This window comes from Rhinichthys klamathensis, unplaced genomic scaffold (assembly GCF_029890125.1).
Source record: "Rhinichthys klamathensis goyatoka isolate OS25496 unplaced genomic scaffold, OSU_Roscu_1.1 h1tg000781l_1, whole genome shotgun sequence".
Classification (NCBI taxonomy): Eukaryota; Metazoa; Chordata; class Actinopteri; order Cypriniformes; family Leuciscidae; genus Rhinichthys; species Rhinichthys klamathensis.
The window spans coordinates 977,998-995,908 of NW_026607178.1; the positions used below are offsets into that span (position 1 = coordinate 977,998).

General features: G+C 38.0%; 2 protein-coding genes across 3 annotated transcripts; one reads left to right on the forward strand and one right to left on the reverse strand.

Moving 5' to 3' along the window:
• Positions 1 to 3,063: 3,063 nt before the first annotated feature.
• On the reverse strand, positions 3,064 to 12,183 carry flot2b (flotillin 2b). Of its 2 annotated transcripts, XM_056243142.1 has the most exons (11): positions 11,962 to 12,183; positions 10,375 to 10,456; positions 9,736 to 9,826; positions 8,677 to 8,800; positions 8,465 to 8,583; positions 6,416 to 6,529; positions 6,198 to 6,317; positions 5,834 to 6,048; positions 4,529 to 4,712; positions 4,264 to 4,413; positions 3,064 to 3,188 (listed from the first exon to the last, which is right to left on the reverse strand). In XM_056243142.1, the coding sequence occupies exons 1-11, from the start codon at positions 12,008 to 12,010 to the stop codon at positions 3,150 to 3,152; spliced, it is 1,287 nt and encodes a 428-aa protein (XP_056099117.1). In that variant the 5' UTR covers positions 12,011 to 12,183; the 3' UTR covers positions 3,064 to 3,149. The 2 variants fall into 2 exon arrangements, with proteins under 2 accessions (XP_056099117.1, XP_056099118.1); XM_056243143.1 differs by lacking the exons at positions 9,736 to 9,826; positions 10,375 to 10,456; positions 11,962 to 12,183 and adding an exon at positions 8,912 to 8,997.
• Positions 12,184 to 12,874: 691 nt separating this feature from the next.
• Positions 12,875 to 16,812, forward strand: fam222bb (family with sequence similarity 222 member Bb). The gene is made up of 3 exons (XM_056243172.1): positions 12,875 to 13,016; positions 14,582 to 14,706; positions 14,907 to 16,812. The coding sequence occupies exons 2-3, from the start codon at positions 14,628 to 14,630 to the stop codon at positions 16,598 to 16,600; spliced, it is 1,773 nt and encodes a 590-aa protein (XP_056099147.1). The 5' UTR covers positions 12,875 to 13,016; positions 14,582 to 14,627; the 3' UTR covers positions 16,601 to 16,812.
• The last annotated feature ends 1,099 nt before the right edge of the window (positions 16,813 to 17,911 follow it).

The following is a 17,911-nucleotide window of genomic DNA, read 5'->3' on the forward strand; positions in this document are numbered from 1 at the left end:
TGTGCCTCAAAATGAGTTTAATATGATCTGTTTTTCACCCACTCTAGAGAATTCAGAGGCCCAGACTGAGCAAAAAAAGTGCAATTTGGTACAAAAGGCCTTTTACTTGATAAACAAAAGTATATGGTATTAATCACACAATAGAAGAAATGTATTAGATTGTGTACAACAGGTTTTTCATCATGTGGATAATTTAGAGCCCTTAGAAATTTGGTAAACACTTTATTTTACAGTGTCATTGTTACATATGTTACATGTAGTCAGTAATAACTGTAAATTATGCATAATTATGCAACTAACCCTAAACCAAACCAAATCCTAACCCTATAAGTGCATGTAGTTAAGTTAAGTACATATTACTCAGTACTTACATTGTAACAAAGACACATTAACCGAAATTTGTGTCAAATACAATACACAAATTTGAGCCACAGCTTTCCTGTAGCTCAAACAGTAGAGCGTTGGCGCTTGGTCATGGGTTCGATTCCCAGGGAAAGCAAGCACTGATACGGATGTAAATGTGTACCTTGAAATGCAATGTAAGTCGTTTTGGATAAAATCATCTGCCAAATGCATAATTGTACAGTAGGTTTTATAGAGTTATAAAAACATACTTTAGTACATTCGTGTAGTGTCACTCAATTTTGGTGTGCTTTGTAATAAATAAATCACACATTAAGTCATGATATTTGTGACAACCCTGTCACATTCATTTGGTTATGATGTCACACCCTCAAATATGATGTCAGAAAAAAAAGAACAAATTAAACCTGGTCTTTGCTGTTTAAGCTGGTCTCCTAACACCCAAAGTGCCCCAAAACCCATCTAAAACCAGACAAAGACATCAGGCATTAAGGTAAAATGTAGAAAGAATTTTAAACTATTCATTATGTAATCATGTATTCAATTAAAAGTGACTGTATCTGATTACAAGTATTTTAAAATGTAATATAATTTAATTACAAATACTTAATTTTTGGAATCTGATTACATGTAATCTGTTACTACCCAGCACTGGGGGTATAAGATAAAACACACCAGTACAGTCTTTTGTAAGAGTAATCCTGCATTGCATATCTTAGCCACACGGTGTCAGTGTTTCGTAACAAAAGATGCCGTGTCGCTGCACACTTCAGGCACAGTGATTCGGGACTTTAGTAGCCTGATACTTTTTTTGGCAAAGCAAAAGATGCGATTATATTACATAAAGTTCACACAGTTTTACACGAGCACTTTAATGGAATGAAAGACCATGGACAGAGACGGGTTCACATTACATTTATTACATTTGGAATACATGCACCATAAACATGCTGAGTTAAATCTGTGGAAATAGTATTTATAAAACTACCAAATCCTCCCCATATTGTCAATGGCATATTTGGAGTTAGTTTGTGTGTCAGTTCACCAACTAAAGCAAAAGCACATCTGGGCTTCATCCTGGCATACAGTTCTAGGATTCCTATAATGTTTATCCAATACACAGCAGTACCATACATTTCATTACCAATGCCATACAAAGGACATAAACAGTCTACGATGCTAAAATGCTAAATGGCTAAACCTGACATGACTTTAATAGTTCGGAATTAGTCTTTAAAATAATAATCTGAGTGTTTCAAATACACACATAAAAGACGGATTGAATCTGTTTCTATGACAATACAAAAGTCTTAATGATAAAGCAATAAATCAGTTTTTATAAAGATTAAATAAAAAATAAAAAGGACAATAAGCAAATAATAACCATTGCCATCTATAAATTAATTATTTTTATCACAAAGAGGAGTGCGATCTCTTTGGATTTCATTAGTATGACTTGTTGCCCCTTCACAGCACTCACTGAACACAGCAGAATAAAGGTACACACATTTCAAAATCTACTGCAAACCACTCCACGCCACTCGCTCTGAACTAAATGAGGAAAACGAGGTAATGCAACTTTCACAGTGACAAAGGAGAAGACAAACTAGATAAACTACAACAGAACAAAACATTATTGTCCATAAAGGGTTATTTCAATTAATTTCAGGACAGATATTACAGTATCTAGTGTAAATAGGGTTAATATTTAGAAAGATTTTGTTAGGCATGGCTGTCATACAACTATACAAAACAATTTTAAAAATGGCTCGACTCTGTTCTCATGAAACGATATCCATAACATTACAGTGGATGGATTTCCAGACATGTATCAGAGTTCGCCAACAACAAATAATAAATCTCTTCATAACTGAAGTTCTTTTAAAAACAGATGTTGTCCAATAAGAGTCTAAAATATAAATTAATTAAACAAAACAAAGCACACATACAATCAAACATCATAAAAATGTACAGGCAAAAAATAGTCCCAAAGAGTGATCTGAACTATTGATGAGCTCAGGTAACCTAAATGATAATTCAGTAGATGGATCGGTTTATAAATGCCATGTCTATTTATGTGTCTGCAACATTTAATATTAAGAGAAGCACTTGGCTTGTTTCTATCTATGATGACAGATATTTACCCGTAAGGCAATGCTATTGCCCAAGAGCTCAGTACACTAAATGCTACTTGCTACTCCACATCAATGGCAATCTTCCTGAATGTTATAAATCATGGCAGGATTTGTAAGGTAACAACGCCTCTTTTCAGGTAGAAATATGACCTAAAATCAATGAAAAAGTAGTGGTATACTTTGGATGGATTAAAATATTTAATTGTAATCTAAAGCTGACTCACCGTTAAGTGTTAAAGTGTCTGTGTAGTGTAAAGATGAAAATGAAGTGTATAAAATTGTAAAGAAAATGTGTGATAGGTTAAAATTCTGTATAATGTCACTACAAAGTAAAGAAAATAACAACGAAACACAACGAAAAACAATACTGATTGTTCTAATGGTGTCTGACATTACATTGAATCCAGCGGATGCAGCACAAAGGCAAGTGATTTAAGAATCAAGTGAATTGTGGAATGTGGGAGCAGCAGTGCATGCAGATATTCTGGTCCTATGAAACATTAAGGCACCAGAGGTATCAAATATCTACTTGTTTGTTTTTGTTTAGTTTTTTTTTATAAAAAAAAAAAAAAAAAAGATTTCCCAAGTCTTCTAAAGGCAGTTTCTGTGAGTGCATACAACATATCATGGAGGAGACGGAACTGATTTACTTCATGCTTGAGCACCTGTCATCTTCTGCAACAGAGGGATCTGTAGAAGTAGAGAATGATTTAATAACACATATAAAAATATGCTCTTTATGATTTGTAGGAATAAAAAAAAAAAATTGGTACTCTATCATATTGATTATCGATCACATTAGAGATTTTTTTCTTTTACAGATTTTTTAATTCGGTTTAATCATACCGGTATTTCTATTTCAGAAATTTGTATCAGTATTGATTTATTTTGAAAATATTTCAGCTGATAATGGGTGTTCATTCATTTATATGTATTAATTTAGTAGACAAATATTATTATTTATATACAGAAGAGGATTAGGGCCAAGCAATAATAAAAAAATAAAAGCATCTTGAGATTAAAGTCATTATAATGCGAAATTGAACTCATTAAATTTCGAGAAAAAAAGGCGAAATACAATCTTGAGAAAAAACTCATTAAATATCAAGAATAAAGTTGTGTTTCGAGAAAAAACTCGTTAAATTTTGAGAAAAAAGTCGAAATACAATCTTGAGAATAAACTCATTAAATATCGAGAATAAAGTTGTGTTTCGAAAAAAAACTTGTTAAATTTTGAGAAAAAAGTCGAAATACAATCTTGAGAATAAACTCATTAAATATCGAGAATAAAGTCGTGTTTCGAGAAAAAACTCGTTAATAAATGTATGAGTTTATTCTCACGATTATTTCGACTTTTTTCTCGAAATTTAACGAGTTTTTTCTCGAAACACAACTTTATTCTCGATATTTAATGAGTTTTTTCTCAAGATTGTATTTCGACTTTTTCTCTCGAAATTTAACGAGTTTAATTTCGCATTATAATGACTTTAATCTCGAGATGCTTTTATTTTTTTATTATTGCTTGGCCCTAATCCTCTTCTGTATTTATATGAATGCAACTTTTGTGCTTTATTTTCCAATTTAGGACATAGGAGATTATTGATTAATTCATTTATTATTTTTTACTGTGTACCTTAAAGTACATTTTGAATGAACGGCCCATCAAACACCTGGCCAAAAATGTAAAAAGGCCTGATTTACTTTTTTTAAGATTGGGGGTTAAATCAAATCATGTAATCAGCTATTGATTAAAACACACTCTCACCTTGGACAGGTCCACACCCGTGAGTGCATTTACAGACACGGGCAGCTCTGCGAGAAGACGGTTCACCTCCCCGGTCACACGACTGCCGTCCCCACTCAGAATAACAATCTCATTGGTCTTGGCCAGAGGAGCAGATACCTTTCCTGCGATCTGAAAATCAAAGTTAGAAAATCTGGAGATGAAATCAAGGCCTTCAATACCCATAGTGATCTTGTACAACTGCACTGGGGATCTCTATGAAGGTAATCCAAATAAGTTCACTCACCCTGGGCAGCGCTTCTAGGACGAGTGCGGTCTTGGCGGCGTCTCCGTACTGCTGGTAGGCTTCTGCCTTCAGCCTCATACTCTCAGCCTCGGCCCTCCCCACACATGAGATAGAAAGGGCCTCCGCCTCTCCGATCTTCCGAATCTTCTCTGCCTCGGCCTGAGCAGTCAGAACTTTCTTCAACCTGTTCAAATATAGCACAATTCATTTCAGTGTTTGTCACAAATCAGTTCATCAAATACATAATGGATACATGATTAATCATATATCCTGTTTGGTTTCGAGGGAACATCTGGTGTAGCCTAGCCTAACACCAAAATATTGCAGGCTCAAAATCAAAGAGGATGATCCAACTAGCAAGGCACTTAATCACGGTTACACAACAACTAGGTCAAATTTCACCCCATAATCAAATGATAAAAAATAAATGATATATTTTAAAATATTTAAATTTATTATAAAGTACATCCCCACCCAAATTTTCATGATCATATTATGTCCCAAGTTTTTTGTACTTTACACTACTCAGTGTGTTTCAGTAGTTTGTTAATCTCTTTACTGTAGAGATGTGGTTTTATTCTATTCTTTATTTAATCTATAATTTTTTTTATTACCTTTATTATTATATTATTAATAGTAATTATTAATAGATTAATTTACGATTAATCATCACGATTAATCGCATCCAACATAAAAGTGTGTGTTTATATAATGTGTGTATATATATTATTATATTTATATATATATATATATATATATATATACACATATATATATTTATACATTTATAATGTGTTTGTGTACAGGTGAAACTTGAAAAATTAGAATATTGTGAAAAGGTTTTCATAGCTGTAAGCCATAATCATCAAAATTATAACAAATAAAGGCTTGAAATATCTCACTTTGCATGTAATGAGTCTATATAATATATTAGTTTCACATTTTAAGTTGAATTACTGAAATAAATGAAATTTGCGCAATATTCAATTTTTTCGAGTTTCACCTGTGTGTATATATACACACAGACATGCACACACACACATATATAATTGATATATATAAATAATGTATATAATATATATATATATATATATATTATTATATATATATTATATAATATATATAATATATATATATATATATACACACACACATATATATTTCATAAACACATACTTTTATGTTAGATGCGATTTATCGTTTTAACATTAATCGCATCTAATGAAACATTTATTTAGATTTATTGATATATTATTAACATTATTATAATATATTAAAATATTGATGTATTTAGATCACACTCACTTCTGCCCTTCAGCCAGCTGCTGCATCTTGTAAGCCTCAGCTTCAGCTGGACGCTTGACCGTAGCGGTTAGCTCCTTCTCTGTCCTCTCAATCTCTTTCTCCTCAATGGTGATCTGCTTTTTCCTCTGCACCACCTCGATTTCAATCTCCTCCAATCTGATCTTCTGTTGCTCTTTCGCTGCCTGCAGTTCATAGGCCAGCTGAGACTCGGCTTTCTGTGTGGAGGAGAGACACATATCACACGATTACTATCACTCTCATCTGAGACTGATAAATATGAATGTAAAGGCCCACATCCGGGCGGCTAACAAGATAACTAAGATTTAAGATGATGGCCCTGGACTGAAATGAAATTTAATCCAACCTTGGTGTTCACTTCTTGATTGAAAGCAGCTTTCTGCAGCTCCAGCTCTCGCTTGGAGTCGGCCATTTTAGTGTCCGCCAAGAACTTCACATCCATCATTTCTTTCTTGCACTCAGCTTCCTGATCAGGGACGTGGGAGAAAACAGAAGCTAATGAATGCCACACATCTAGTGGATAATGCATTAGCAATAAAGAATGTAAAGCCAGAAGTCTCTTACTCTAATCCCAGCATCCCTCTCTGCCTCGGCCACTCCGATGTCGGCGTCCCTTTGTACAGCCGCTGTCTGCGTTTTTCCAAGAGAGCTCAAGTAGTCCATCTTATCATAGACATCCTGTTAAAAAAAAGACAAGTGGTAATATTTTAAATTGTATTACTTGTTTTAATGTTTTTTATTATTATTATTTACACTCACCTAAAGGATTATTAGGAACACCATACTAATACTGTGTTTGACCCCCTTTCACCTTCAGAACTGCCTTAATTCTACGTGGCATTGATTCAACAAGGTGCTGAAAGCATTCTTTAGAAATGTTGGCCCATATTGATAGGATAGCATCTTGCAGTTGATGGAGATTTGTGGGATGCACATCCAGGGCACGAAGCTCCCATTCCACCACATCCCAAAGATGCTCTATTAGGTTGAGATCTGGTGACTGTGGGGGCCATTTTAGTACAGTGAACTCATTGTCATGTTCAAGAAACCAATTTGAAATGATTCGAGCTTTGTGACATGGTGCATTATCCTGCTGGAAGTAGCCATCAGAGGATGGGTACATGGTGGCCATAAAGGGATGGACATGGTCAGAAACAATGCTCAGGTAGGCCGTGGCATTTAAACGATGCCCAATTGGCACTAAGGGGCCTAAAGTGTGCCAAGAAAACATCCCCCACACCATTACACCACCACCACCAGCCTGCACAGTGGTAACAAGGCATGATGGATCCATGTTCTCATTCTGTTTACGCCAAATTCTGACTCTACCATCTGAATGTCTCAACAGAAATCGAGACTCATCAGACCAGGCAACATTTTTCCAGTCTTCAACTGTCCAATTTTGGTGAGCTCTTGCAAATTGTAGCCTCTTTTTGCTATTTGTAGTGGAGATGAGTGGTACCCGGTGGGGTCTTCTGCTGTTGTAGCCCATCCGCCTCAAGGTTGTGCGTGTTGTGGCTTCACAAATGCTTTGCTGCATACCTCGGTTGTAACGAGTGGTTATTTCAGTCAAAGTTGCTCTTCTATCAGCTTGAATCAGTCGACCCATTCTCCTCTGACCTCTAGCATCAACAATGCATTTTCGCCCACAGGACTGCGGCATACTGGATGTTTTTCCCTTTTCACACCATTCTTTGTAAACCCTAGAAATGGCTGTGCGTGAAAATCCCAGTAACTGAGCAGATTGTGAAATATTCAGACCGGCCCGTCTGGCACCAACAACCATGCCACGCTCAAAATTGCTTAAATCACCTTTCTTTCCCATTCTGACATTCAGTTTGGAGTTCAGGAGATTGTCTTGACCAGGACCACACCCCTAAATGCATTGAAGCAACTGCCATGTGATTGGTTGATTAGATAATTGCATTAATGAGAAATTGAACAGGTGTTCCTAATAATCCTGTGTAGATTATAATAATTAACTATGATTTACCAAAAGTATATTGAATACTTTTTACATGAAAACCATGTACTTGCGTTTTTTCGTGTACAGACGAGAACGTTGTCAAAACGGTCCGCATTCACACGGATCCTCGAAAATTACTAAAAATGCTATATTATTCAGTAGTTGGCGATCCACTTTGTAAAGAAACACTATGTGCCTATAGACTGAACAAGTAATACACATGCACATGATGTCACCGTTTTCACAAATTTGCGTTTTTGTAGTTTAATAACAGTATCAGTTTTTCAGTTTCATCAGTATCATCAGTTTTCAGTTCCCCAAAACACTGTTTTAGTGTAAATGAACGGCCAAAACGCATAAAAAGATTTAGTTGAAACCAGTGTCATGTAAACGGGCCCTCAAACTAAAAATAAAAAAATGAAAACTGTTAAAATTATAATTGTGCTATTTATTTTATACTAATTAATATATAATAAATATAACATTATATAAATAATACTAAAATAACACTTATTTTAGGATTAATATATAAAAAAATGAGTCTGGCAGTTTGATATTTACATGAGCACTGGTCCTTGAGGTCTATAATGGAGGTGGGCCACTTATCTATGAGTATGACTTTGCATTAAGAAACACCCATAACTTACTTTTATGGTAAAGCTGAGGATCTCAATGCCCATCCGGCCCACGTCAGGAGCTGCCACCTCCCTTACCAGCTGAGCAAACTGATCTCTGTCCTGGTAGATCTGCTCCACAGTTAAAGTGCCTATCGTTGTAACAGCAGCAAAACATTAGCTTCATAGAATCACATTTGAATGTTTTTTAATGAGGTTATTATAATTGTTGGTAATATATTAACCTAAGATTGAACGCAAATGTCCCTCCAGGGTTTGCAGGACCACAGCCTTGATTTCGATGACAGACTTTCCCAGAAACTGCTCACAGGCAACAGCTAGCAAGTCTTTGTCAGTCATAACCTTGATCTGACAAAAACACAAGACAACAGTAAATTTCATTTAGCTTTCTTTTGCACTCTGAAAAATCTTTTGGAATAAAAGTGAATGCATTAAGTGTTAATAATAACTACTACATACCTTTCAAACGTTTAGAGGGTCGGTAACATTTTAAGTGTTTTTTAAAGAAGTCTCTTCAGCTCACAAAGGCTGCATTTATTTGGTCAAAACAATACAAACCGGCATATTGTGAGATATTATTACAATTTAAAATAACAGTTATCAATTTGAATATATTTTACAATATACTTCACTCCTGTCATGACAAAGCTGAATTTTCAGCATCATTACCCCAGTCTTCGGTCACATGATCCTTCAGAAATCATTCTAAATCCTGATTTGCTGCTCAAGAAAAATTTCTAATCAATGTTGAAAAGAGGTTTTTTATGAAAAGAAAAATTCAAAAGAACAGTATTTATTTGAATTTGACATCTTTTGTAAGATTATAAATGTCTTTACTGTCACTTTTCTTTTAATAAATCCTTGCTGAACAGAAGTATTAATTTCTTAAACAAAAATATTACTGACCCCAAACTTTTGAATGGTTGTGTATACTGTAACTTTCAAGTACAAAAAGATCATTTAATTCAATGAATTCAATTCAAATAATGTCTGATACTAAGCTGCAAAAGTGAATCAATCATTAATATACCATTATGATACTATATTCTATATATATACAGTATATATATATATATATAATATGTGTCTAATCCTGTTCCTTAAGATCCAGAGGACTTCCTCCAGAGTTTAGCTGCAGGGTTCCAATCCTGCAAGGTAGACCCTTTCAGGAATAGGACGGATCACCCCAACATTTGTGTTCACATCTAATGATAGAAATCTAATCATACATTTAATAAAACAACAGTAAATGAGCTGTGAGCGGTCCATGAGAGAGTGTTTACTTGAGCAACTCCTGTAACTGTAATGGCGACTCCCTCCGCTGTCTCCACGTCTTCACACTTAGGCTGTAGTGTCATAATCTCTAGTGTAATTCTGGGGGGGGGGAAATAACCAAAAGTTAAACACAACCTTTAAGAAGAGTGCCTAAGGCAAGACAAACCTGTTATTCCAAGGCTTGTTAGCATTGCAGAATTAAAAAAATGGGACAAAAGTGCCAAAGGACAATAGCAGTGGCTGACAGGAAGAACTGTATGCAGTCAGAGAGATGTTCAAGATGAAAGCATGAAGCAAACGCTGCGCTCAATAGAAAAGCATCAGATCAGCTCATAAATCAACCAATTCAGCTGATCATGGAAATTTAAGATGTGAACAGAAATAGAATAATATCAATATCTGAATGACAGAAGATGTATATGATTAAAATATGTCAAGCGATCTCTGAAGACCTCTGTACAGCATGCACATTGCAAAGCCAAACTGGTTTGTGACAAACACACCTAACCAGGTGCGGCTTTTAGTTTTCTAAGGTCAAGCATTGTAATTATAACCAAACATTGATTCACTATGGTTAAGGTGAACTTTGACTGCATTTACTGCACCACACAGTGAAATGTGATCCTCATTTATTTGACTGTTGTTACCTCTGGGTGTCTGATATAAGCCACCATGCCCACGCCCAGCCTCCCACCACATACGTCTTTGTATCTGCCCCACAACAGGCACCTAGGAGAGAACAAGAACACACACAGGATATGATCTAATGAACTGAGTTCAATGGGGATTCAAACATGAAGTGAACTAGAAGATGCTAAGATGTCTACACTTAAAGTCATACCATGATAGTCCGACTGAATATGACCATATTTATGTACTATGGCAGTTTTTCAAACTGGGGTTCAAGAAAAAGTTTAGAGAAAAACAGGGTAAAAAAATGTAACAAAAAATTAAACAAAATAAATAACTGAAATAAGATAAACGTAAAATAGAATTTAAATAAATATATTAAAACATCACTTTTAAATAAATAATACATCTAACAGAAACTAAATATTTTCTAAATAATAATTTAACGTATATTTATACTAGCCTATTAACTTGTAACAGTATAAATTCGGTCTTTATGCATACAAATTAATAGCTGCATTTTAAATTTTAGGATGAGGGAATGTCGCATCAGAATATAAAAGATTGAAAACCCCTGTACTATGGTATTAACATGGTACTCCAAGGTACCATTGTACTTAAGGCAACATACAAAAACGTACCGTGGTACTACCATGAATTTGGACGTACAGTACCATGGTGGTCCTACAGTGTTCTTGGAAGTACCATGTAAATAACATGGTATTTTTTTAGATAATTACTGTAGCACAATATCGTCACAGTACCTTTTAAGTGTAGTAAAAACAGGGCACTTTACGTTAAACAGCCTTTAAAAAAAAGCAAAAATCATCACAATGTAACCACAACATTTCACTACTATGTTCTAAAGTGGCCGTTTCTATGAGAATGAGAGCATAGTATAATTAGTATGAATGAATAACTGAGTTATTATATATTAAATCAGGTAACACTTGATTTTACAGTGTCCTTGTTACATATGTTACAAGCACTTACCATAGTAATAACATTAAATGATGCATATAACCCTCGACCAAATCCTAACCCTATAGTAAGTACATGTTGTTAAATAATATTATACAGAACTTAAATATATAATTACACTGTAATAATGACACCTTAAAATAAAGTGTTACCAAAAAAAGTGTAACCTTAAATCATGGTTAGAGTGTAACGGGATCACTGATCTATATAGAATGACATTATTATGACACAATGTCATTATATAGATCAGTGAACGGGATGCACCTAGCAAACATTGTGATATGCATAAATAAGGAGGAGAATTATTTGTAAACACTGAATTTCATAAATGAATGGACTACGTTTACGTTTAGATTTATACTAAGTTTCGGAAATATGCGAAATTTAAAACGCCGAAAATTGTTTAAAACAGTTATGAATGACTCGTTTAAATGCGGAAGAGCTGGGCTAACGTAGCTGTAGCTAGCTAACACGACTGGATGATATTATTTACCACACAATTCATAACACATGCGAAACAGTGAAATAAACACTTCATTAAATAATTAGTGCAATAATTGTTTGAAATATTCTATAAAGGTCTTAATATTGCAAGATATTGTAAACACAGATTATTACGATACCTGACACAACGAGCGCTTCATTTGGTCCAACAGTCAGGCAGCAACCCATACTTGCATTTAATACCGATCAGTAATCCTTTCGTGTATATTCCTAAATGTTTAATAAAGCGTTTATTTAGCAGCTTTTTGACTCGTAAAATGTATAGATCCCCACCCTAGTGAGAGAATTAATGTTTGTCAACACAAGCGACCCTGCCCACCACTGGAAGGAAGGAAGGGAGGGAGAGAGGGACGTGATCCTGTATGTGTGTGTGATAAACCTAACGAGCTCCCTACCTAGACGTATGAACGGGCCTATGATGTCCAAAATGCTATCTAGGTAGGCAGCTCACTGGGTTTTTGAACACAGGCTCCGTGTTGTCATGATTACTAAAATGCTGACTGTATTCATGTCTAATTCCCATCTTGTCTCCATTCATTGTTTGATTTTATAGTCCTGAGACCTGAGGGATAGACTTTATGCCTTTCTGAAGACAGAAAGAAAGACTTGGCAAGTGACGTTTACAGAAAAGTACTGTGGTTGTATCTTTGATATATAACCTACCATTATATTGAATGATTATCATCACATTCATGTAACTTACCACCATAATATGTTTTTAGACTATTAAGAATTGTTTGCGTTGTGACATACTGAAATGAAGAAAAAAATAAATGAAGAAAAAATGAAATAGTGGCTAAATTAATAATATAATATAATATAATATAATATAATATAATATAATATAATATAATATAATATAATATAATATAATATAATATAATATAATATAATATAATATAATATAATATAATATAATATAATATGGGATCTAGTATAATTCCCATTCAGTAGGTGGCGCGTTGAGCCCAAGTTACCGTCGCGTTTTCTCGACCTCAGCGAGGAAGACACGTGGGAAAAGCTTACTGCGCATGCGCGGATATAGGCTGCAGTGGGCACTGGGCAGCAGCAGTGACTAGACAAGCGCTTTATCGACACAAGCAGAGCACAGGTGCCGAATAACCCAGCAAAATGCTCTTTTAAACAATCGCACGTCTCATCCCGGAGCCAGAGAGTAAGTTCTGCTTTCGACAACTCCAATCTGGTCGTTTTAATGTGGTTTTAAGAAGCTGAGAGATGAAAGCCGGGCAGTGGCTCGCACAAAGAAGACACAGGCTATATGCTAGTGGCAGTAGCAAGTGTAGAGGCAGAGGTACCAAGACAGGCTGAGATCACTCTAATCACCCTTCAGATTGGTTGCTAGTTAGCTGGGCATGAGATAACCACGACAAACCTTCAATCATCCGGATACATCTTATCTACAGGGCAGATGTGTGCTGTAATGACCCTAAATTGTGTAAGTGTGTCTGTGTTGGTCTGAGGTAAATTTAATGCATGTAACGTTAGCTTGTAGCTAAGCAAAGTTGGTGGCTAGAAGATTTATTATAGGGTGGATGATATAGCAATTACAAATTGTACTTTCAAATTAAAGTGCTTTGTTTTTATGCTTGGCTAACTGTGTTTGGGAGTCACAATGTAGCTCAGCTTATCAAGAGCTTCTGTTGTTTTTAATTAAGACTCTAAATGTGTGTCAGCTTAAATGTCCTCCAAAAATTCTGCTTGGCTATACAGTATTTGCTTGTAAGAGCTCTAAACTGTGAGTTTGTCTAGATATTGAACTCCGTTCAAAGGTTTTTTTGAAGAGCACCACCTAAATAAACAACTCCCCCCTACCATTGGTCCGTTTTGGGCATGATATAACAGGACGCACATGAATTCTTCACAGATCCAGAGTGTTTCAGGCATTGTGAGTGTCAGATTCAGCTGATAACACCACCTTTACTGTAAAATTAAAAGCAGCTTCCTGATGAAAATAGTTGGGGGTTGGGTGCTCAGAACATGTCAGGCTCGGTCTTGACTGCATTTTTTGACACCTGCACATCTCAGATTGGATGAATCAGCTGGAAGCATGTGGCCTGTGGTCGTGTTGCCGCATCCCCTGCCGTGCCCCTGGGCACCTGCCAGGCAGACGGGAAAATGCGTTTGCATCGCACTCCTGACACTCAAACTGCAGGGTGTGCACTGTGGGCCCTGACACCAGCTGTTTCAGAGAGCTATTTAAAAAGGTCATGCTTGAATGCATGATATTTAAATAAATGGCTACAATGAGGCAATTACAGAGATCTATAGCTACAACGTTTGATGGATGTTCAGGTGAATTAGCAAGGGTAGGGCCTTTGTACACTTCCGTGATTGCCGTTTTTTGCGGCTGGCTGTAAATCATGTCATTTGTTGACATTCTACTCAATATTACTTACTTAGCTTGTTGGGATATTCACGGTGTGGTGATTTTCATTCTGTGACTCTTTTAACCTAAGACTTTTTGATTATTGCTTGTGCTGTGTTGCACCAAACCACCACTAATTAAAATAGAAATTTCCGCCGTTATAATTTATTACTCTCATTAAGTCACATTGCACAGTGTGTTCCATTAAACCTACGTCTGCACGTAAAATTGGATTTCTTTAATGACGCCCTCAGAGAAGAAAATAGCCAATGTTTCTTTTTTTACACCATGTATTTTAAGAGACAATTGATGTGAATCCGTTTTTGTTCGTGACATGAATGTTTCCTTTACAGTGTGATGAGGAGTAAAAGTCCAATGTTGCATTAGTCTCATTGTGACATGCTGGCCTGTCTGCCGGTATCAAACCCCTCCTTCCAGCTTCTCTCGTACACGCAGATGAACACTGGACTTCAGAAATGTAAGCTGCCATTAACTGAAATGAGCTTTGTTCTGATTAGGCTGCATGTTTGTTTGACCTAGTTTATCCCTTTGTTAGTGAAACAGATGCTCTTCCTCTTGACCCTGCTCCATCAAAGCCCTGTTAAGCAGACATATGCTATCATGCGAGCGCCAAATTCCTTGCATTAACCTTAACGTTTGGCCTTCTCTTGCTCACAGGGGACACTACACAGAGGATGAGATCAGCACACTATCCTACCCCAGCGGAATTGGATGCCTATGCTAAGAAAGTTGCCAATAACCCACTGACTATAAAAATCTTCCCCAATAGTGTGAAAGTACCTCAGAGGAAGCATATTCGCCGCACCGTTAACGGTCTCGACACCTCCAGCCAGCGATACAGCCCCTACCCACCTCAGGTCAACACCCGGACGGGCCTCTTGGCCATCGTCAAAGTCCCCGTCAAAGGGATCCTCAAGGACATTGAAGGCGGCCGAGCCCGTTTTCTCCCCAAGCTCATCATGAACCCGCACAGTGGGCTTTACACCAGTTCCAGCACTTTAAATGTTCCTCACACTGTTCCACACGTTCAGACTCCTTTAGGCCAGAAGAGTCTCGCCCACTCTCAGGCCTTGCAGGCCCATTCACAATCCCTGCAGCAGAAGAGTAGTTTACAACCACAGCAGAGCCTGGCTCATCAGGAGGCTTTACATCAGAGCCAGGCTCACCAACCGCCAGTACCACACCACGCCCTAAACCACCAACAGACTCTCATGCAGCAGCAGACACAGTTGCCTGGTCCGCAAGGACTACGGCATCTGCCTGATATCGCGCAGTCGGTGAACCTGCAACACTCCCAGGGCTTCTCTCAATCCCAACCCATGCCACAGGCGTCTTGCACTGGGCCACCGGCCCCGGGGGTCTTACAGCCACCCCTGGCAGGCTTACAGATGGCACGCAAACTGCCTGACGCCGATGCCCCTCCCAATGTGACTGTGTCTACCTCAACCATACCGCTGTCCATGGCTGCCAGCCTGCACCAGAACCGGCCCAGCGACTTGAGCAGCATCGTCAATCAGATCAACCAGTTCTGCCAGGCTCGGGCTGGCATGGGCTCTACCTCCGTGTGTGAAGGACAGATCGCCAACCCCAGTCCCATCAGCCGCAACCAGCTCATCAACGCAAGCTCTCGGGTGTGCACTCATCACGTTGTGGGTCCTCCGCCTTCTTGCATCCTTGGCAACTCTGACAAAGGTGGTCCTGCTCTGCATCTGCCCGACATCGCGGCCATGAACAGGATGCCCCTTTACCACAATGACATGAAGCAGCAGTCCCAGCCACAACGTCAGCAGGGCCCTTGGGGCCAGCACCAGTTGGCACACCTTCAGCACCTTCCGGAGGGAGCGGCTCACCAGGGCAAGAATCTCCCTAGAGAAGGCCTAGTGGGACCGGGGTTCCTCACCAAGAGCATGGGCTACCCGCAGGAGGTGTGCATGGCTCAGCCCTTCAACTTGAAGCCCCCCACTGATAAACCAACTCCATCTCCTCCGGTCAACGGGATGCCCATGAGTTACAGCAACGGCCACTACATGCAGCCTCACTGGAACAGCATCCTGCCCACGCCAAACAGTGATAGCTCAGGGTCTCAAGACCTGGTGGGGCCGTTCCACGGAGGCCTCTCAGGGGCCTCCATAGACTGCACCCCTGGAGCACAGTACAGGACCGGGCCGTCCATTTCAAGCCAGACCAACCTGATGCAGACCATGGAGTACATGGGTGGCGACTTCCAGGCGCCCTGCTTCCGAGCGCAGAATCCTGGCACAATGTCAAAGATGCACAGAGCCTCAGTCAGCAGGGCCACAGATTCAGGTGATAGTAGAAATGTCCACATCCACCACCCAGGGTACAGATGAGCTGCGGCCAGTTCACGCTAGTCAGTGTTAGTCGGAGCGCAAGGAAAAAATGTCCCCATCTTGCAAGTGATCTACTGAATGTTTCCTTTATGATTATTTACGTGGCTACCACAAATCTGAACACCCATGTGCCACTTTGGTTTCTTTTATTATTTTAATTTCTATTAGTATAGATTACTTAAATAATTAGCCGTTGGGGGGGGAAATTAGGCATTTATTTATTCTATTTTTATTTTTCCCCCCCAAGAAAACAGCCATAACAGCTTCAGTTTATGACATCAGCACTGTTTTTTTTTTCTCCAATTCCTATCTGGTCTGTGTAATGTAAATGGAAAAATGTACCACATAACACGCATATATTTATTCGCTCTTTCTTTTTGATTAGCAAATGTCCATATTTAAAAAGCTGAGAAGAGATTCTCAGCAAATTCCATTTGTATGTAGTTTAGGCCTACTTGAGATTTGAAGTACTAACTCACTGAAGACATTTAAGGGGTGCCATGATGCTGAAATCTTTGGCTGTTCCATCGAAGCTAACAGCTTGTACAATGTATAGAGGTTGATTTTATTTTTGTTCCTCTCAATGTTTACATATTGTGCTTTTGTAACTAATCCTAAATCGATATGAAAGTGCAAACTGATACTGGGATATGCACATATGACAAGACTGTTTCTTTTTCAGACTGTTGAACATGAATCAGGTTAAAGTCTTTGATGGAAATGTTACACTGGGCCGAGTAAAGCCACATCGTGTACAATGTTAATCCTTCCCTTGAAGTGTCAGCTAATGCGCTATCCTTTTTATCCTATTTTTTTTTTTCCTGAGTATCTTATTAGATTTCAGTTTAAATGGAGACTGCTGTAGACTGAAATTGCTTCGAGACTTGTGCTGTGCCCTAATTGCATAGCTTAGGGGTTTATTTAGTCTCAACTTAATTGTTACTACTTGAATTTCATTGGAAAGAGATGGTGACAGCAGGCTTCGACTCACTACAGGTCTTACAGCAGACCGACTTTAGCAGCCGACCCAAAGCTTCCTTTGGGAAGAGTTTCATCACCCGCTTGTGCGTTAGTTCATCATTAAAGGAAAGACGTCCTTGACCGTAATTGGATGACGGAAGTGTGTTGATGTAAGCGCAATATAAATGAGCACCGCAGGCTAGCCTGTGGCTTCACTGCTGTGCTACTGTAACTGAGAGGTGTGATTAGCCGGTGTGAATGCTGTGTATTGGGGCGGATTGGCTCCCTGCTTTTGCTCCATCATTAACACCATACCGCTCTTCCCTGGCGGGATCATTTCCATCTCCGTCA